The sequence below is a fragment of the Lacerta agilis genome, chromosome 16 (assembly GCF_009819535.1).
Source record: "Lacerta agilis isolate rLacAgi1 chromosome 16, rLacAgi1.pri, whole genome shotgun sequence".
Classification (NCBI taxonomy): domain Eukaryota; kingdom Metazoa; phylum Chordata; class Lepidosauria; order Squamata; family Lacertidae; genus Lacerta; species Lacerta agilis.
The window spans coordinates 13953176-13972651 of NC_046327.1; the positions used below are offsets into that span (position 1 = coordinate 13953176).

Here is a 19476-nt window from a genome sequence, read left to right on the forward strand (position 1 = left end):
CAAAGAAACCCATGAAATTACGAACAGCCTGGAGTTAGTTGCCGCTGGCCCAATTTCTCATTATGGGGGTCATCTGTTACGTAGTTACTTCTGAGTAGCCATACATAAGACTGTGGCGTTGAACTCTCCTCTTCTCAAAGCTGCTTTAAAAAATAAAATTGGGACAAAGTTATATGCGGCTGTTTACAATACCGCTATGATTTAATAGCAGCAAACATCATAGCATTGTGTGAAAAGGTACTCTCTCTTGTCTGTCTCGAATGTGTTTTAGGCACACCTGTAGGATTCCTTATGGTGATTTCGCAGGATTTGACCGATCGTGGTGGATCAATGAGCGAAGAGTGTACCAGTGTTCCAATGTCACTCTGTTGCCAGAATAGCCCCCACTTGCTTCAGTGTTGCATTTTGAGGTGTTAATGTAGCATTCTGAGAGTGGCACAGGAAATGGCAATGGATACAAAGGAACATGAGTGTTACAAGCAACCCAGTCTCTGAGCACTAAAAGATCCCAAAGGTTCTCTGCACACCTTGGGTTTGGCTTCCTTCAAATGAAGGACACTGGAAACAGTGGTGTCTTTGTGATATATCATTTATTTACACGTACATACCATACTCTCCAACATTCCTCCGATGAAAATAGGGACGTCCTATTCCATAATATTATTAATAATAGTTTTATCTGACGGGATTGCCCCAGCCACTCTGGGCAGCTTCCAGCATATATTAAAACATAATAAAGCATGAAATAACTTTCCTATACAGGGCTGCCTTCAAATGTATTCAAAAAGTTGTGTAGTTACTTATTTCCTTGGTTCAGGGGGGTCACATAAATCCTTACCCTCCAACACACTTTTGATGAAAATAGGGGCATCCTAAGGAAAAGTGGGACATTCCAGGATCTAATCAGAAACCGGGATGGCTTCTGTAAATCTGGGACTGTCCCTGGAAAATAGGGACACTTGGGTGAAATCTAGACACATATAAAAAATGCTGTGAAATTGCGTTTTAAAAAAAAGTTTTAAAAATATATATTGAATTTGCCATGAGCTCACCATCGACATCTAGTGTCACATTTGTACAATGCACTTAAAACACACTTAAAGCGTTATATTTGCAGCTGTATAGCTGAGTCCTTGGGAGGGTCTGATATACAGGCTGAGCAAAAGATGACGTTTCAGGCATTAACACTCCCAACAGGGCTTGCTCCTCCACTGGATTTTTTGGGGTGAGTGTGGGGGGTGGGTACGGCAACACCCAAAGCCATAGATTTGGGTCCAGCACAGAAAGCAAATCAAGCCTGTGTCTCTCTGCATTGTGGTTCAACTGAACTGTCAGCTTTATTGTTCTTACACTCACCATTGAATTCAAACATATTTCATGCCTGCCTCCTGAAAATGGATAATGATGGCACCAGGCATGCCTCCGAAGGGAGAGGATTCTGCAAGCAGCCTATGTTTCATGCTGCCAGTCAACACCCCTTCCGTGGGAGGGGGCACACTGAGAAGGGCCACCGAGGACAAACATAGGGTAAATATTAATAAAATAAAATAAATATATCATATACTCACACCTGTTTTCTTATTCCCCTGCCTGCCCTCCAGTGGGCCGTTTTTACATGTGTTTTTCTTTTTTGAGTACAACCACATGGTTATTGTTATTGTTATTGCTAATCAACTTTTGATTTAAATCATGTCTGTTCTGCAAAGTAACACAAACTGGCTTACACACACAAAAACAATTCATTGCAACACAAGATAAATTCCAGCCTAAGCAACAACAATTCACAGTGAAATACACAGCAAGAGAAAGGAATCACAATGCTCAGTTAATTGTAAAAAATTACAAAGGGGGGGGGTGAGAAGAAGAAGTAAAAGTAGTTTGTGTCGTGCTTTGGGGATCACTTATGGGTGTGTGCCCAGCATGTGCATCGCTCTGTCTGCCCTCTGTCTGTTGGCATTGCGCCCGGCGATATGCTGCCCCCCCCCCAAAAAAACTCCCAAGTGTATTTTATAGCCAGTGTTGCTCTGAGACACTGGTTCTGGGAAGAAGCCATCCCTGGAGTCCCTCTCGGTTCCTAGGCAGCTGTGTTTGCCTTTCTGCTGCAGTGGTTGGGGGGTTGAAGAGACAAGCTCTGCGGAAGAGGCCAAACGGAAGCACATCAGAGGAGAAGTCTGGTCTCCTGCTGTCCTCTACTTCCCGCCTGAAGGAATATTATGGTGCACCCTTTTCACTCTCAGACATCATTTCACCTGGATAGAAAAAAAACAAGTAGAACAGGGAGACCTAATTATTCAAGCTAGGATTTAGCTAACGAGCATAATAAGCGTGAATGCATTGTTTAGGGGAGGCTGCAAGTTTAGGCTCAGAGGGACCTGCAGCTCACCAGCTCTTGTTTGACCACAACTCCCATCAAACCCAGGCATCATGGATGATGGGAATTGTAGTCAGATAACATTGGGAGGGTGACATCTTCCTCCTTGCTGATGCAAGTCTTTTATTAGAAAGAAGATTCCCCACCCCACCCCATTATACTGAAATTTTGATGTAGTTCTCTCTAGGGGCAATTACAGTACATTAAAAGGTGCAGTTTGTAACACTGGGATCAGTGGAAACTCTATTCCTATTGCAGTGTGTGTGTGTGTGTGTTTACACACATGTTGGGGGCCCCCCAGTCTGTATATATGTGTAGGTTTTGCAGCTGTGGGGGAAGGGTTAAACATCTCCTCCCCTAAACACTTCAGTCCTGATGAAAATTGCCCCCACACTTGCTTTTGGCAGGGAATAAATTTTATTGGGAATTATTATTATTATTATTATTATTATTATTATTATTAATAATAATAATAATAATAATATCCCCCCATCTGGCAGGGTTTCCCCAGCCAAAAACAAGGATCATGGGGAAAAATAAATGATACAAATAAGCAGACCAAGTTTTCTCGTGTCATTTCTATATTGCAAAAACAGCATAATAAATTTGCAGTAAGCCGTCCACCCTGGTTGATAAACAGAAAACAGCACTGCTGATGTGACTGCTAGCAGCTCATTCAGCTTCACATGTAGTTAGGCTCTCAAACACAATGAAGCGTCATTTTAAAAATATCCCTACGTGCAAATGTCAACCTTTTGCAGCCCCTGTTTCATTCTGGGTGTCTGTTGAATCCTTGCTGCATAAGCACAGACCTTAAAGCCCAACCGCATGAGTAAACTATCATGTTATTCTCTTAGGTTCACATTGTGCTTTGCAATTTCCCAATTATGGACTGGAAACTGCTGTTTACCAGACAATAATATTTGCTTAGGTAGCACAGTGTAATCTACTTTGAAGGGCACCAGGCCTCCAAGCTCTTGTGCAGAGAGAGGCCATTCCCATTATCTACTATCAAACTCTGTTCTAACTGGAAATATTGGGGGTTGCAGTGCTGAACCTGGAACCTTCCATGCTAAGCATATGCTCTTGCAGCATTACCTCTACTTGGAAGGAAGCCTTGCAATGCTTCTGGCACCTCTCTGAGTATCTGAAGCTTGTGGATCTGCTGGTAGATCTTCTCTGCTATGTCTTCTGCCTGTAAAGATGAAACAACAGTGAGCATCAGGCTACCTTTGGGCTGAAAAGGGTGCAGGTTTCTCTGCTCTGAGGTGAGCGGGGAATCTTTTTCAGCCTGAGGGCCACATTGCCTCAGAGACAACCTTCCAGGGGCCAATAGTGGGTGGGGCAACAGATGGGTCTGCAGGAATGCGTCTTTGAAGGTGAAGTCAAACAGTTGAGCTAGCAGCACTGAAATGACCTCCTCAGGGTGCAAGCCTGGGCCAGATGATAAGACCTCACGCTTGCTGATGTGGTCCAAAGGAAAGCAGAGCAAAACGTTTGGCGCTAGCTAGGCTGTAGGAGTTGCAGGAGAGAGACGTACAAGGCGCCATCTAACCATCTTAGGGACTCCACTCTGGATTTGTGTAGGGTTTACTCCTTAACATTTTATTCTCTCAAAGATATCCTGCAAGGCAGCAGAAGATCAGAGTTTTCCTTCTCCTAGATCAGGCTTCCTCAACCTCGGCCCTCCAGATGTTTTTGGCCTACAACTCCCATGATCCCTAGCTAGCAGGACCAGTGGTCAGGGATGCTGGGAATTGTAGTCTCAAAACATCTGGAGGGTGAGATTGAGGAAGCCTGTCCTAGATGGCCCCCCTCCCCAGGTGGACAAGTCTCATCTGTTCCTCACTTCCCTGTACAGCACATGCAGAAACCACCTTATTGACTGCTGGACCAACTATTGGTCTCATCCACTCAAGCTGCCAGAGAATGTGGTCACATGCAGGGTAAGTCCCTAACTAACTGATGATTTGAGACCCATTGGCTATCCTCACCCAGTTTAGCCAGCCAAATCTGTTTCCTGGGATGTGGCCACTGTCACATGCTGACAGCTTCTAGGAGCCACAGGTAAGAGCTGAGTGCAGGGTGGGGACCAAAAGTGGACATTGTAACCCATAAGAAGGGATGTCACCCACCAGAGGCACTGCCCCTCCCCAACACCTCATACGCCCTAGTAGGTGACAGTCCAGCCACCAGTGGCACCATCTTGCCCCCCCCCCCAACTGTGGATACCCAGGGCCCAACTGATGTCTTGGTGGTAAAGCAGTTTCTGATGTTTGGAAGCCTATTTTGGTAGCTCACCTTATCCCCCATTATCTCATTGGCCTTCCCCAGGTGGGAAAACACTAGGAGGATCCCAGCCTCTTGTATCCTTAGCTCAGGATTATAAATGGCCCGCAAAGATGTCTCCAGAAAGGTTCTCTTCTGATCTTCTGTGAAGATGTCTCTGAACAGCTAAAATCAAAAGTGTCCACATTTTAAAGATAGCATGGCCAAAGTGTGTGTGTGTGTGTGTGTGTGTGTGTGTGTGTACATTTGAATGGAACAAGTGGAGATCTATAACAAAAGTTACAGTGGTCTTCTTTTCCCAAGGCCCCTCCAAATGGGTGTCATTGTGGTTGTATTCTGTGACATATTATTCTTGACATGGGAGGTGGATTTATTCTGCTTTAGTTTGCTCTGCAATGCTTCCTCAGTGCCACCACATGACTGCTGTCGAGCAACAAAAGCGGGACAACAATAAACCAGGACATTTGTGGTACAGAAAGCTACGGAATTTCAGCAAGACATTGTGGGGTGTGCACTGACTGGAAATGAGCAGTGTGACTACCCCAAAACTTTTGCAGTTGCAAACAGTCCTTCAAGCACTTTGGAGGTCTTTAAGCAGAGGCTTGACAGCCATCTGTCAGGAATGCTTTGATGGTGTTTCCTGCTTGGCAGGGGGTTGGACTGGATGGCCCTTGTGGTCTCTTCCAACTCTATGATTCTATGATTCTAAGCAGGATTGTGTGTGACCACCCCAATAGCTTCATGAGCACAAATAATCATGAATGGAAAGGATCTCTGGAGGGATCTGGTGTCCCTCGTAGGAGTCCTCCTGAGAAGGGCTCCATCCAACCTGGAATTAGGAGCTGTGTAGCACTGGTTGGGCTTAAGCAGGGGGAAAGTATCAGGAGAAGAAAGGAAGAAAAAGACATTTCTTTCTTTCCTAACCCCCATCCTCGGGAGAACTCACCCCATTCTTCCAAATAAGTCTGAAGAACTTTGGTTTAGGAATGACTGCTAATTTCAATTACAGGTGGGTAGCCGTGTTGGTCTGCCATAGTCAAAACAAAATCGAAAGTTCTTTCTAGTAGCACCTTAGAGACCAACTGAGTTTGTTCCTGGTATGAGCTTTCGTGTGCATGCACACTTCTTCAGATACACTGAAACAGAAGTCACCAGATCCTTAAATATAGTGGGGGAGTGGGGAGGGGTATTACTCAGAAGGGTGGTGGGAATGGGTGATAGGCTGATAAGTGTGGAAAACCTGTTGACGACTCTAAACGGCTGCAATTAGTCTTGCAGGGAAAGGCAAGGGGTGAGATGGCTAAAGATGGCTTTGTTATGTATAATGAGATAAGAATCCAATGTCTTTGTTCAAACCAGGTTTCTCCATGGTTTTAAGTTTGGTGATTAGTTGCAATTCAGCCACTTCTCTTTCCAGTCTATTTCTGAAATTTCTTTGTATTAAGACAGCTACTTTGAGATCTTTTATAGAATGTCCTGGGAGATTGAAGTGTTCTCCTACTGGTTTCTCTGTCTTGTGATTCCTGATATCAGATTTATGTCCATTTATCCTTTGGCGTAGGGTTTGTCCTGTTTGTCCAATATAGAGAGCTGAAGGGCACTGTTGGCATTTGATTGCATACACAATGTTGGAAGATGAGCAATTAAATAGTCCTGAGATGGTGTGTTTGATGTTGTTGGGACCAGTAATGGTGTTATCCGGGTTTATGTGGCAGCAAAGTTGGCATCTGGGTTTATTGCAGGCTCTGGTACCAGTGTCCATGTTGAGTCCTGTTTTTGTATTATTGTGGGTGAGGAGCTGTTTGAGATTGGGTGGCTGTTTGTGGGCGATGAAGGGTCTTCCTCCCAGAGCTTGAGAAAGAGAACTGTCATTGTCTAGGAGAGGTTGTAGATCTCTGATGATGCGTTGTACTGTTTTAATTTGGGAGCTGTATGTGATGACTAGTGGTGTTCTGTTATTTTCTTTTTTGGGTCTGTCTTGCAGCAAGTTCTCTCTGGGTATCAGTCTGGCTCTGTCGATCTGTTGTTTAACTTCATCAGGTGGATATTTTAGTTCTAAAAAGGTTTGCTGTAGATCTCTTAGGTGAGAGTCTCTGTCTGTAGAGTTGGAACAGATGCGGCTGTAACGTAGGGCCTGGCTATATACAATGGATTGTTTGGTATGTTTGGGGTGGTAGCTAGAAGCATGTAGATATGTTTGTCGGTCAGTTGGTTTACGGTATAAGGTGGTGTCTATGTGTCCATCCTGTATTTTTATAGTAGTGTCCAAAAAGTGTATTTCTTGCATAGATTGGTTCATAGTTAGGTTGATGGTGGGGTGAAAGTCATTGAATGTCTTGTGGAAGGTGTCCAGGGTCTGTTGACCATGTGTCCAGATAATAAAAATATCATCAATGTAACGCAGGTACAAGAGAGGTTTGAGTGGGTAGGAATTTAGGAAACGTTGTTCTAAATCTGCCATGAAGATGTTGGCATACTGTGGGGCCATGCGGGTGCCCATTGCTGTGCCGTTGATCTGAAGGAACAGGTCCTCACCAAATTTGAAGTTGTTGTGGGTAAGGACAAAATGACAGAGTTTCGTAGCAAAGTCTGCTGTGGTTTTATCTGAAATGGTGTTCCTTATAGCTTGTAAACCATCGTTGTGTGGGATGTTGGTATACAGAGATTCCACATCCATAGTGACTAGAATAGTATTGTTAGGAAGGTTATTCAAAGATTGTATTTTTCTCAGAAAATCTGTGGTGTCACGTACGTAGCTGGGAGCACTGATGGCATATGGTTTCAGAACAGAGTCCATATAACCGGAAACCCCCACTGTAATGGTGCCAATACCTGAGATGATGGGGCGTCCTGGATTTCCTGGTTTGTGTATTTTGGGTAGAAGATAGAAAGTTCCTGGTCGAGGTTCTGCTGGTGTGTTCATGAGGATCTGTTCTTGGATGTGTGGGGGTAGCTCCTTAGCAATCTTGTTCAGTTCTTTTTTGTATTCTTCCGTGGGGTCTGAGTCCAATTTTATGTAAAAGGTGGTATTGGAAAGTTGTCTGTGAGCCTCCTGGATGTAATCAGTTTTGTTCATGATGACAACAGCTCCACCCTTGTCCGCCTCTTTAATTATAATGTCTGGGTTGTTCAGCTCTCTATATTGGACAAACAGGACAAACCCTACGCCAAAGGATAAATGGACATAAATCTGATATCAGGAATCACAAGACAGAGAAACCAGTAGGAGAACACTTCAATCTCCCAGGACATTCTATAAAAGATCTCAAAGTAGCTGTCTTAATACAAAGAAATTTCAGAAATAGACTGGAAAGAGAAGTGGCTGAATTGCAACTAATCACCAAACTTAAAACCATGGAGAAACCTGGTTTGAACAAAGACATTGGATTCTTATCTCATTATACATAACAAAGCCATCTTTAGCCATCTCACCCCTTGCCTTTCCCTGCAAGACTAATTGCAGCCGTTTAGAGTCGTCAACAGGTTTTCCACACTTATCAGCCTATCACCCATTCCCACCACCCTTCTGAGTAATACCCCTCCCCACTCCCCCACTATATTTAAGGATCTGGTGACTTCTGTTTCAGTGTATCTGAAGAAGTGTGCATGCACACGAAAGCTCATACCAGGAACAAACTCAGTTGGTCTCTAAGGTGCTACTAGAAAGAACTTTCGATTTTGTTTTGACTATGGCAGACCAACACGGCTACCCACCTGTAACTGGAACTATGGAAGGCACCACATTGAGCCGCATGAAATGGAAGTCCATAAATCTCACAAAGAAACTGGCACAGATACAGACAGACATCTCCTTTCTAACCAAATGCAAAAACCTGGACATCATACCGAAGGGTCTTAGAATTAAGAACCCCCTGCAATCAACTTATCCCACTGAACATTCCAAGAAACTGTGCCACACTCTCTCCAAGAAGCTGCTCAAACATCTGATCAGCGTTCTGTACTCCAAACAGAAGAAAATAAAGGAGGAACTCTCTGTACTGGACAACTCTATTAGGATCCACCCAGCTTGGCAGGAGTTCCACAAGGAAAAGCAAACCATTTATCACTCTCAACTGGAGTTACTGAAAAAACAGAAAAACAAAAAACTTTCTAACCTTTCCAACCTACAGGCTACCAATCAAAACAAGAAGATCAACAATATCGTCAATCTCTCACAGCAAACTCTCAGCCCAGCTGAGGAATCTATCCTTTCACGTGGACTATCATTCTGCCCTGCCAAATCCCCACAGATGATTCAGTTCTATGGGGACTTGGAAGCATTTTTCCGCCGTTTACGCCTGAAGGAGTACTTCCAACACACACAAGAACAAGACAAAGAACAAACAACATCTTCACAACACAACATCTCTCAACCTACTGGGGAACATCCACCACCCTCCAAACACATTAATGAACAGAACATTGACCACCAACCACCACCGAAAAAATGTTACACTAAAAGGGACTCCACATGGACCCCTCCTGATGGACGCAATACCACACTAGATCTGTACATCGATTGCTTCCGCCGCAGAATCCAAACAGATGTGACCAGAAAACACCATCACTTACAACAAAATCTAAACCATGCTGAAAGGAGAGCCATAGATAATCTCAGGACCAACCCAGACATTATAATTAAAGAGGCGGACAAGGGTGGAGCTGTTGTCATCATGAACAAAACTGATTACATCCAGGAGGCTCACAGACAACTTTCCAATACCACCTTTTACATAAAATTGGACTCAGACCCCACGGAAGAATACAAAAAAGAACTGAACAAGATTGCTAAGGAGCTACCCCCACACATCCAAGAACAGATCCTCATGAACACACCAGCAGAACCTCGACCAGGAACTTTCTATCTTCTACCCAAAATACACAAACCAGGAAATCCAGGACGCCCCATCATCTCAGGTATTGGCACCATTACAGTGGGGGTTTCCGGTTATATGGACTCTGTTCTGAAACCATATGCCATCAGTGCTCCCAGCTACGTACGTGACACCACAGATTTTCTGAGAAAAATACAATCTTTGAATAACCTTCCTAACAATACTATTCTAGTCACTATGGATGTGGAATCTCTGTATACCAACATCCCACACAACGATGGTTTACAAGCTATAAGGAACACCATTTCAGATAAAACCACAGCAGACTTTGCTACGAAACTCTGTCATTTTGTCCTTACCCACAACAACTTCAAATTTGGTGAGGACCTGTTCCTTCAGATCAACGGCACAGCAATGGGCACCCGCATGGCCCCACAGTATGCCAACATCTTCATGGCAGATTTAGAACAACGTTTCCTAAATTCCTACCCACTCAAACCTCTCTTGTACCTGCGTTACATTGATGATATTTTTATTATCTGGACACATGGTCAACAGACCCTGGACACCTTCCACAAGACATTCAATGACTTTCACCCCACCATCAACCTAACTATGAACCAATCTATGCAAGAAATACACTTTTTGGACACTACTATAAAAATACAGGATGGACACATAGACACCACCTTATACCGTAAACCAACTGACCGACAAACATATCTACATGCTTCTAGCTACCACCCCAAACATACCAAACAATCCATTGTATATAGCCAGGCCCTACGTTACAGCCGCATCTGTTCCAACTCTACAGACAGAGACTCTCACCTAAGAGATCTACAGCAAACCTTTTTAGAACTAAAATATCCACCTGATGAAGTTAAACAACAGATCGACAGAGCCAGACTGATACCCAGAGAGAACTTGCTGCAAGACAGACCCAAAAAAGAAAATAACAGAACACCACTAGTCATCACATACAGCTCCCAAATTAAAACAGTACAACGCATCATCAGAGATCTACAACCTCTCCTAGACAATGACAGTTCTCTTTCTCAAGCTCTGGGAGGAAGACCCTTCATCGCCCACAAACAGCCACCCAATCTCAAACAGCTCCTCACCCACAATAATACAAAAACAGGACTCAACATGGACACTGGTACCAGAGCCTGCAATAAACCCAGATGCCAACTTTGCTGCCACATAAACCCGGATAACACCATTACTGGTCCCAACAACATCAAACACACCATCTCAGGACTATTTAATTGCTCATCTTCCAACATTGTGTATGCAATCAAATGCCAACAGTGCCCTTCAGCTCTCTATATTGGACAAACAGGACAAACCCTACGCCAAAGGATAAATGGACATAAATCTGATATCAGGAATCACAAGACAGAGAAACCAGTAGGAGAACACTTCAATCTCCCAGGACATTCTATAAAAGATCTCAAAGTAGCTGTCTTAATACAAAGAAATTTCAGAAATAGACTGGAAAGAGAAGTGGCTGAATTGCAACTAATCACCAAACTTAAAACCATGGAGAAACCTGGTTTGAACAAAGACATTGGATTCTTATCTCATTATACATAACAAAGCCATCTTTAGCCATCTCACCCCTTGCCTTTCCCTGCAAGACTAATTGCAGCCGTTTAGAGTCGTCAACAGGTTTTCCACACTTATCAGCCTATCACCCATTCCCACCACCCTTCTGAGTAATACCCCTCCCCACTCCCCCACTATATTTAAGGATCTGGTGACTTCTGTTTCAGTGTATCTGAAGAAGTGTGCATGCACACGAAAGCTCATACCAGGAACAAACTCAGTTGGTCTCTAAGGTGCTACTAGAAAGAACTTTTGATTTTGTTTTTGCTAATTTCAAATCTGAGTATATTATTGCTCAAGCTTGTAAGAGTGGGGTAGGTTTCTAAAGTGTGGGGAAGGGATTAGGTGCCACGTTTCTATTTCAAGTAGGCTAACTCCCTTTCCCTTTCTCCCCTCCCCGCAACCAGAACCCACAAAACCTGGTGGGTTCTGGGTGCTACTAAGCATGCCCAGTTAAAATTAAGTCTCCCCCCTCCCTCTCAGGTTGTAAACAGATACATTTCTACGTATCTAGAGAGTCCCTCAAGTGTGCGTAAACCATAGTCTTGTCCATGGTGGCCCCATTTTGCTGCCAAAGTGGTAGATAGGGATCAGGGTTTCCCAAACTTGGATCTCCAGCTGTTTTTAGACTACAGTTCCCATCATTCCTGACCAACGGTTCTGCTAATGAGGGGTGATGAGAGTTGTAGTCCAAAAACAGTTTGGGAAACTCTGGCATAGGGCCACCATGATCGTTCTTGAAAGGAACGGTGCTGTGGTCAGAGGGCTCTGTTATCAGCACCACCAATACTGAGGGCTTGTCCACACTTGGGTTTGTCCTGAGCCTAGAAAGCATGGGTCTGAGTGGTTTTCAGCTTGTCCTATGCTTTCTTAGCATGGGTCCAAGTGGTTTCCCATTGGCCTGCGGCTTACTCAGAGAAAACCCACTCTTTAGCGATGAATCAGGGCAAATATCAATCACCGAAAACCCAATTGACGTTTGTTCCGATTCAGCTCCAAAGAGTGGGTTTTCCCCAGGGGAAAGTGGAAGTATGGATGAGCCTCTTCTACACCAGCCTAATTCTGGGAAATCATGAGGCATTTCCATTGGGTGTGAACTTGTCCATATTTAATGCTGCCTCAGAGGTATATTCTTACCTCACCCACCCTGCAGGAATCCATGTAAGCCAGCATTTTCTGGTCTTCGTAACTGTGGCACCACAGTTCTTCAGCCTCACTCACACTCAGCCCTGACAGGGAGACAGCAGAAGTACCTCTGTTTCTGTCTATGTAATGGGTCTCTTTGACATTAGGACCTGGGATCTTCTGTCCCCTTCGGAAGACAACTGCTATCTATGCAAGGATCTGTGAGGTACCCTAAGATTTCCCCCCCCCCAAGGGGATTTGTCCAATCTCACTTGTTCCTGCAGTGGTCTGAAGCAAGACTTGAGAAATAAAGATTTGCATCTGGGTTAGGAGAAGCTATGTCAAATACTTTGTAGCCTTAATTGCTATGCTTATGTTTATATATGGAGTGTGACCTATGGGAGAAGATGAGGACAGCATGAAACGCAACAGTGAGCAGGCTGCCAGGGTTGTTGGGTTTTGGTTTTGGTTTTTGCAGGTATCAGCTTTCTTGCGGAAGAATTAAAATATGAAAAGAAGGGAGGTCATGTCTCAGTTAAGTCCTAATCCCTGTGGGATACTTTGCCCTCTGGGATCTATACAAGTTAAGAGAAACTAGAACAATGACACCTTTCAGCATGGGTGAGGAGATTAGCTCAATGCTACAGTGCTGAAAAAATAAGCCTGGAAAGAGTTTATAAGATGTGATAAGCATGAATTGTCCTACCTTAAGCACAGGTGGATAGGTGAAAGGGGAGGGTTTAGGGTCAGAAACAGGTCCTACCATTAACAAGAGTGAGGGGGTTGCCAAGGCAACTGGTAGTGGGTGTCATGAAACTGCTAGTTATTTAATTTACCACAACTTGTGCTTTTACTCCTAGGAAGACGGAGCTGCGGGATTTTCAACCTCTAGTGTCAAAATAACTTGAGTAGCCTTGACTAGGTCAGTGTGGTAGATCTCAGGGCAGTTCACAACATAAAATTGCAATACACACAACACTTACGATTTATAACAAAATCATGATATAAAAATGTGTTGGGCCAGGCATGGTTCAGATGCATCTCCAACCGCTTTTAAACATCTTGAGGAGATACATCCTTAATGGAAAATATTCTAAAGGGATGAGATACTGTATATGGATTTTCGTGACACTGTGTTATCAGCTGTTGGAAGCAATATGTGGCCTCCCAACAAGGGGCTGCTGATCTCATGTTTTCAAACCAACTTACCCATCTGATGGAGCAGCAGCTCATAAAGGCAGCTGATGGTCAACCTGGCCTGGTTGCTCACCTCTTCCAACGTATCTGTGATACAGATTCCAAACTGTGCCACGTGGTGTCCCAAGGCAGGAAGCTCACTGGACGCCTGCAGGGACAGAAGACAACAGAGATCTCCACCCATATTTTGTGGTCTGCTTCTCCCCTTGTTTCAACTGATCTCTACTCTTCACATCATAGCCTGTGAGGAAGACAGGTCCTTAGCAGGAACCCTTGCTGTGGACACGTTCCCATGAACATGGAGAAGGGGAAGTGACAGGTTGGACCTGCTTCGCCTAGTACTTATAATAATCATTTCATTATTTGTGCCCCAGCCACTCTGAATGGCTTCCAACAAATATAAAAGCATAATAAAGCATCAAACTCGTATCTCCTAATCGGGGCTGCCATATTGAGCCAGGTTCTGGGGGTACTCACGTCGAAATCTGGTAGCAGAAGAGCATATTGCAACACAGTGGTGCTGCAGAGGACAGACCTGGACCTCTCTTGGGGATCGTTGGAATGAATCCAGAAGTTGATGTGCTGAGGAAGGAAGCAGCAGCTCAGAATGACTGCAGCATCTGGCCTGAGACTTACACACCACACATTGACAACTGTGGCCCCACAAGCGTCTCTTCTTCCTCTCTGCCCCATTATTTGATCCTGAAAAATTCTAAATGGACTCTGCATTTGTCAAGCTGATGCTGGTCTGTTGCATCCCTTAAGCCATGTTTCTATACTGTTACCTGGCTGGTGATGCTCAAAGAATGCCCTCAATGATGAAAACTATATTCCCATGAGATGTATTTACATTAAACATTATTTATTGTTCTCTCTCTCTCCTCTCCTCTCCTCTCCTCTCCTCTCCTCTCCTCTCCTCTCTCTGGGATTTATGTGAACAATGAAGAGCTGGCTATAAATACATTAAGCAAATGTTCATAAATGCTTTCCCTGCCAGACTCTCCATCGCATAAATGGCAAGATAAAGTGACACTCTCTTCCCTTTAAACCCACTCACCTCCAGCATAAACAGCAGGTGGCTTGTAGTTGGAACCTCAGACAGCAAACCCTTCAGCATGATCTCCATTGTGTCTGCAGATGATTGGTAGAGAGCCTGAAGGGAAAGAGAGCCGAAGGCTAGTGCAGGGTTTTGAAAACTTGGGTTTTCAGCTGTTTTTGGACTGCCAGCCCCATCATCCCTAGCTAGCAGGACCAGTTGTCAGGGATGGTGGAAACTGTAGTCCAAAAACAGCTGGAGACCTGAGTTTGGGAAACTCCGGACTCAAGTGTAGAGCAGGAGTGGGGAACCTGTGACCCTCCAGATGTTGCTGAACTTCAACTCCCATCATTCCCAGTCTGCATGAACAATGGCGAGGAATGATGGGAGTTGTAGTCCAACAAGATGATCTGGAGGACCATAGGTTAGCCACTCCTGGTGTAGAGGCTGAATTCCTTTGCCCACTAACAAATAAGATGACACTTCCTGAGGAGTACCCATGTTAAGTCTGTTGCGGGGGAAACAACAAGAGTCCTGTAGCTTTTTGTGCACCAGAGTTCCACTGCATCAGATGCTTGAAAGGTTGTCCTCAGTTGGCAGGTAAGAACATAGGATGCGTTCTGATGGAGCAGACCAAAGGCCCACCTAGCCTGGCATCCTCTTCCCAACCAGATTCCTATAGGAAGCCTGCAAGCAGGACCTGAGTGTACCATTGTTCCTCCCATAAACTGGTACTCAGAGGGACACTGCCTTCAGCAGTAGAGGTATAACCTAGATGCAGTGGGCTCAAATGTCATGAGATGCCAAAAAAAGAGAGAAATCTGCAGCAGTTCAAGTTGAAAAATATATGCAGATTCGGTACATAAAACCGTTTAACTCAGCCTGTCCAAGAAAGACCCTTCTTTGGGAAGCAGATTCAGGATAACAAGATGGAATGTGTGATGTAGCCAACCAAACAACTCTCCATCCTTGTTTTTCTGATACTTGCATCTGCCTGCTGTAGCCCTGAGGATGGATTGTCTCTCAGCAATATGAGCAAAACTAAAGGGACGATGCACCACAGAGCCAGAAAAAAAGGATATTCCCTTTCCCTGATCAGAATTTACCTGGCTGTGAGGATTTTCCAAATCTGTTTCCATGTTAAAAATGCCATGGAGAGCCAGCCGCAAGATACCAGACAATTGCTCAGGATCAAATGGGGGCTTCATTTTGCTGGCAGGACCAAAGGAAAAGCAACTGGTTATTTTATGCTGGTTGAGAGGAGGGGCTGTGAAATAGAGAAAAATGCAAATTCTGTTCTCCCTTTAAAAGTGGGGGCCCCCACCTCTTTCCTACATGGAGTCTTTTCCTCCATGTTCTCCTAAGTGAGCCAACAATGTCATGTAAATGCTGCACATCCCCGGGAATGGCAAGTTTCAACATTCTCACCAAGATCATGATGCTCTGTGTGCAAATCCCACAGAGAATCAGAGAACTGTAGAGTTGGAAGGGACCCTGAAGACCATCTAGTCCAGTGTTCCTCAACCTTGGGCCCCCAGATGTTTTTGGCCTACAACTCCCATCATCCATGACCACTGGTCCTGCTAGCTATGGATGATGGGAGTTGTAGGCCAAAAACATCTGGGGACCCAAGGTTGAGGAACACTGATCTAGTCCAGGGGTAGTCAACCTTTTTATACCTACTGCCCACTAATGCATCTTTCTTGATGGTAAAAAAAGAGCCAGTGTGGTGTAGTGGTTAAGAGCAGTAGACTCTTAATCTGGGGAACCAGGTTCACGTCTCCGCTCCTCCACATGCAGCTGCTGGGTGACATTGGGCTAATCACACTTCTCTGAAGTCTCTCAGCCCCACTCACCTCACAGAGTGTTTGTTGTGGGGAAGGAAGGGAAAGGAGAATGTTAGCTGCTTTGAGACTCCTTTGGGTAGTGAAAAGCGGGATATCAAATCCAAACTCTTCTTGTTCCTTACTGCCCACCAGTGCTCGATGGAAGGAGGATTCAGCTTGTGCCATAGAACCTCCTACCGCCCACCTAGAATCCTGAAACGCCCACTAGTGGGTGGTAGGGACCAGGTTTACAACCCCTTGCAATGCAGGGATATGCAGCTATCCCATACAGGGATTGAACCTGCAACCTTGGCATTATCAGCACAGCGCTCTAACCAACTGAGCTACATCCAAGAAAAAGGTACGTGGGGTTTTCTCCTTAATGAGAGCTATATGCTGAGCATCATTTTCCTGGCTGAGGATCCTATGGATTGGAAGTGCCTGAGGTTTTCTCTGCCTGTCTCCTGTGGTGTCATGGGCTGGGGAAGGAGGAGGTTTGCAGAACCAGGATAAGGACAGTCCTGCTTTCAAGCATTTTAAATGAGGCACCCATGTTGCAGGAGCCAAAAACTGAATGTTCAGGACGTCCCTAAGCAGCATTCTAAATCAACAGGATTTGTCTAGATTGGGAATGTGAGCTATAAGAGAAAACTTTGGAGTTGCAAAGAAGAATTTAGAGTAGCGCCCTCGAAAGAAAGAGGTGGATTAGACAAAAGCAAAGGGCTTGGGTGTAAGAAAAAAAAATAATTTATTCTAGTGCATATTTATAGTTTAATGATTAACATCCAAGAGGAGAATGCAGCATGACCATTAAAAAAAAATAGCAAGAAAAGGCATGGGAAAATCTGAACCGAATATCATCAGTATAACAGTGATGGTACAAACCAAAAGAAGTCACAAGGGATATTGACTGAAAGAGGAAGCAATGAAGAGCAGCACAGAGCCACATCTGTACCATATATGTAATGCACATTTAAAACACATGGGTTTCCCCAAACTGTAGTTTACCCCTCACAGAGCTGCAATTCCCAGCACCCTTAAGAACCAGAAACCCATTTGCTTTTTTAAAATAAACAGGAGGGAATCATAGAACTTTGTGTGAAATGTAGTTTGAGTCTGAGGGGGAGCCGAGGATTTCAGCAATGGTGCGGGAGGTGAGAAATGCAACTGAAAAGAAATCCCTCCCCTACCCAATGATGTAGCTGAGAAATACCAGTGCTTGGTACCTGAGGTTGTAGACCGTGAGCATTGAGCAGGACAGGAGGAACGATGGCACAGAGTGAACAGGCAGCGTCTCCATCACCACCTGGGAGTGAGCGGTACATGTAGGATGAAAGGGGAGAGTCACTGCTGTGTAACACTTTCCTCCCGGGTTCTATTACTCAGCTGCAGTGGTGTAGCAGGGGTTGCCAGTGCCCAGGGTCATGTGGAGTAGGATGGAATATGCATGCGCATTCAACTGCCTAAAGGCACCTGCCGTCACCCAGGAGATCGCAGCCACAGAGATAAGAAAACAAGAGTTGTTCCATTGTCTGGAGAGGTCACTTCCTGGTTTGCACGGAGAAACCGTTTTCAATGGAGCCCAGTGATGGAAGTGCACAGCTGCATCAAAGCATCACCGGGTATTGAAATTTTGCACCCCCTAACAATCTTGCACCCGGGGCAACCGCCCCTGTGGTCCCCTCATGCTACACCACTGCTCAGCTGCATTTGTCACTTCCCCCCATCTAGTCGTCTTCCCCAAACCTCCAAGCCGACATTACACCTTCATGAAATCATTGTTATTGTTATTTTTACAATAGATTTTGGCCACCCTGTTCTAATATGACTGCACAATTCTCTCTTTTCTGCCACAGCCACATCTCCTCCCTTCCCCTGGGTTCTTCTGTACTCCTCAACAATGAACATGCAAGGAAAGTCCACATCCCCCCCCACCATGCTGTAGCTACCCATCTGCCCCACAGGATTCCTGGTGCCAGATATTTCACTCACCAGAAGAGCTTCCACCAACTCATTCTTCGTGTATGGGAGATCCAAGGTGTCCTTGCCACTTTTCTGTGCAGCCATGCAGCTAGAAGAGACGGCACGGAGGAAGGTAATGTTCTCCTCATTGTTGTCCGTGGAACTCTGGAAAATATTATTCATTCAAGCTGCCCCTACTCCTATGTGGGAATGGCAACAAAATCTTGCAGCACAGAGTGACACCGCCCAGCATTCCCACCATTCCCCTTCACCCATTTTCCATTTCCTCCACCCACAAATTGCAGTCATCATTCCAAGGCCGCTGAGTGTGCTGTATCCTTATTGGGCTGTGGTTTGGTTTTTTTTTTTTGAGTGAGGGGGGTGACCCCTTTGTGTGTGTGTGTGTGTGTGTGTGTGTGTGTGTGTGTGTTTTGGGGGGGGAACTTTTTTTGTACTTTGGTAAATGTTGGGGCTAACTTCTGTGTGGATGCTGCTGTTTTGGCTATGTACTGTAAACTATGGCAATCACAGCCTGAACCAGGAGCCGCTGGCATGGTAAGCAGCAGCTGCCACCTGACCACCCACCTGCTGTTGCTTACAGAGAGGAGCAGGGGAGGTTGGTGAGTTTTAACTCTGGAAGTGTATACTCAATTCTGACCAAACTAAGCTTCCTAGAGCAAAATTTACACCAGGAGGCTTAGTTTGGTCAGAATCGAGTATACACTTCCAGGGTTAACGCTAAATGAGCGTTCTGGTATGTGAGCCACCGTAGCCGCTAGAGCAGAGCTTTCCAAACTTTTCATGTTGGCAACACACCTTTTAGACATGCATCATTTTATGACACAGTAATTCAGTTTCACTAGCAAACCGGAGTTTAAACTAACCCCTTTCCAGCCCCGGGAGGAGTGTGGGGAGCGTTTGCACGACACACCTGCCCACTGCAGCCGACAAACCAATGTGCTGCGACACACAGGGCCGTGAAAATGAAGAAGAAGAGTTTGGATTTGATATCCCGCTTTTCACTACCCAAAGGAGTCTCAAAGCGGCTAACATTCTCCTTTCCCTTCCTCCCCCACAACAAACACTCTGTGAGGTGAGTGGGGCTGAGAGACTTCAGAAAAGTGTGACTAGCCCAAGGTCACCCAGCAGCTGCATGTGGAGGAGCGGAGACGCGAACCCGGTTCCCCAGATTACGAGTCTACCGCTCTTAACCACTACACCACA

General features: G+C 45.0%; 1 protein-coding gene across 1 annotated transcript in view; it reads right to left on the minus strand.

Moving 5' to 3' along the window:
- Positions 1 to 289: 289 nt before the first annotated feature.
- Positions 290 to 19476, minus strand: part of LOC117061104 — a 39459-nt gene continuing 20272 nt past the window's right edge. The window contains exons 4-13 of the mRNA XM_033173791.1: positions 18283 to 18417; positions 17517 to 17596; positions 15571 to 15676; positions 14486 to 14581; positions 13906 to 14010; positions 13441 to 13576; positions 12244 to 12335; positions 4673 to 4825; positions 3470 to 3566; positions 290 to 426 (exon numbers count right to left, since the gene is read on the minus strand). Coding sequence (XP_033029682.1) covers positions 290 to 426; positions 3470 to 3566; positions 4673 to 4825; positions 12244 to 12335; positions 13441 to 13576; positions 13906 to 14010; positions 14486 to 14581; positions 15571 to 15676; positions 17517 to 17596; positions 18283 to 18417 — 1137 coding nt within the window. The remainder of the gene's footprint in view (positions 427 to 3469; positions 3567 to 4672; positions 4826 to 12243; positions 12336 to 13440; positions 13577 to 13905; positions 14011 to 14485; positions 14582 to 15570; positions 15677 to 17516; positions 17597 to 18282; positions 18418 to 19476) is intronic.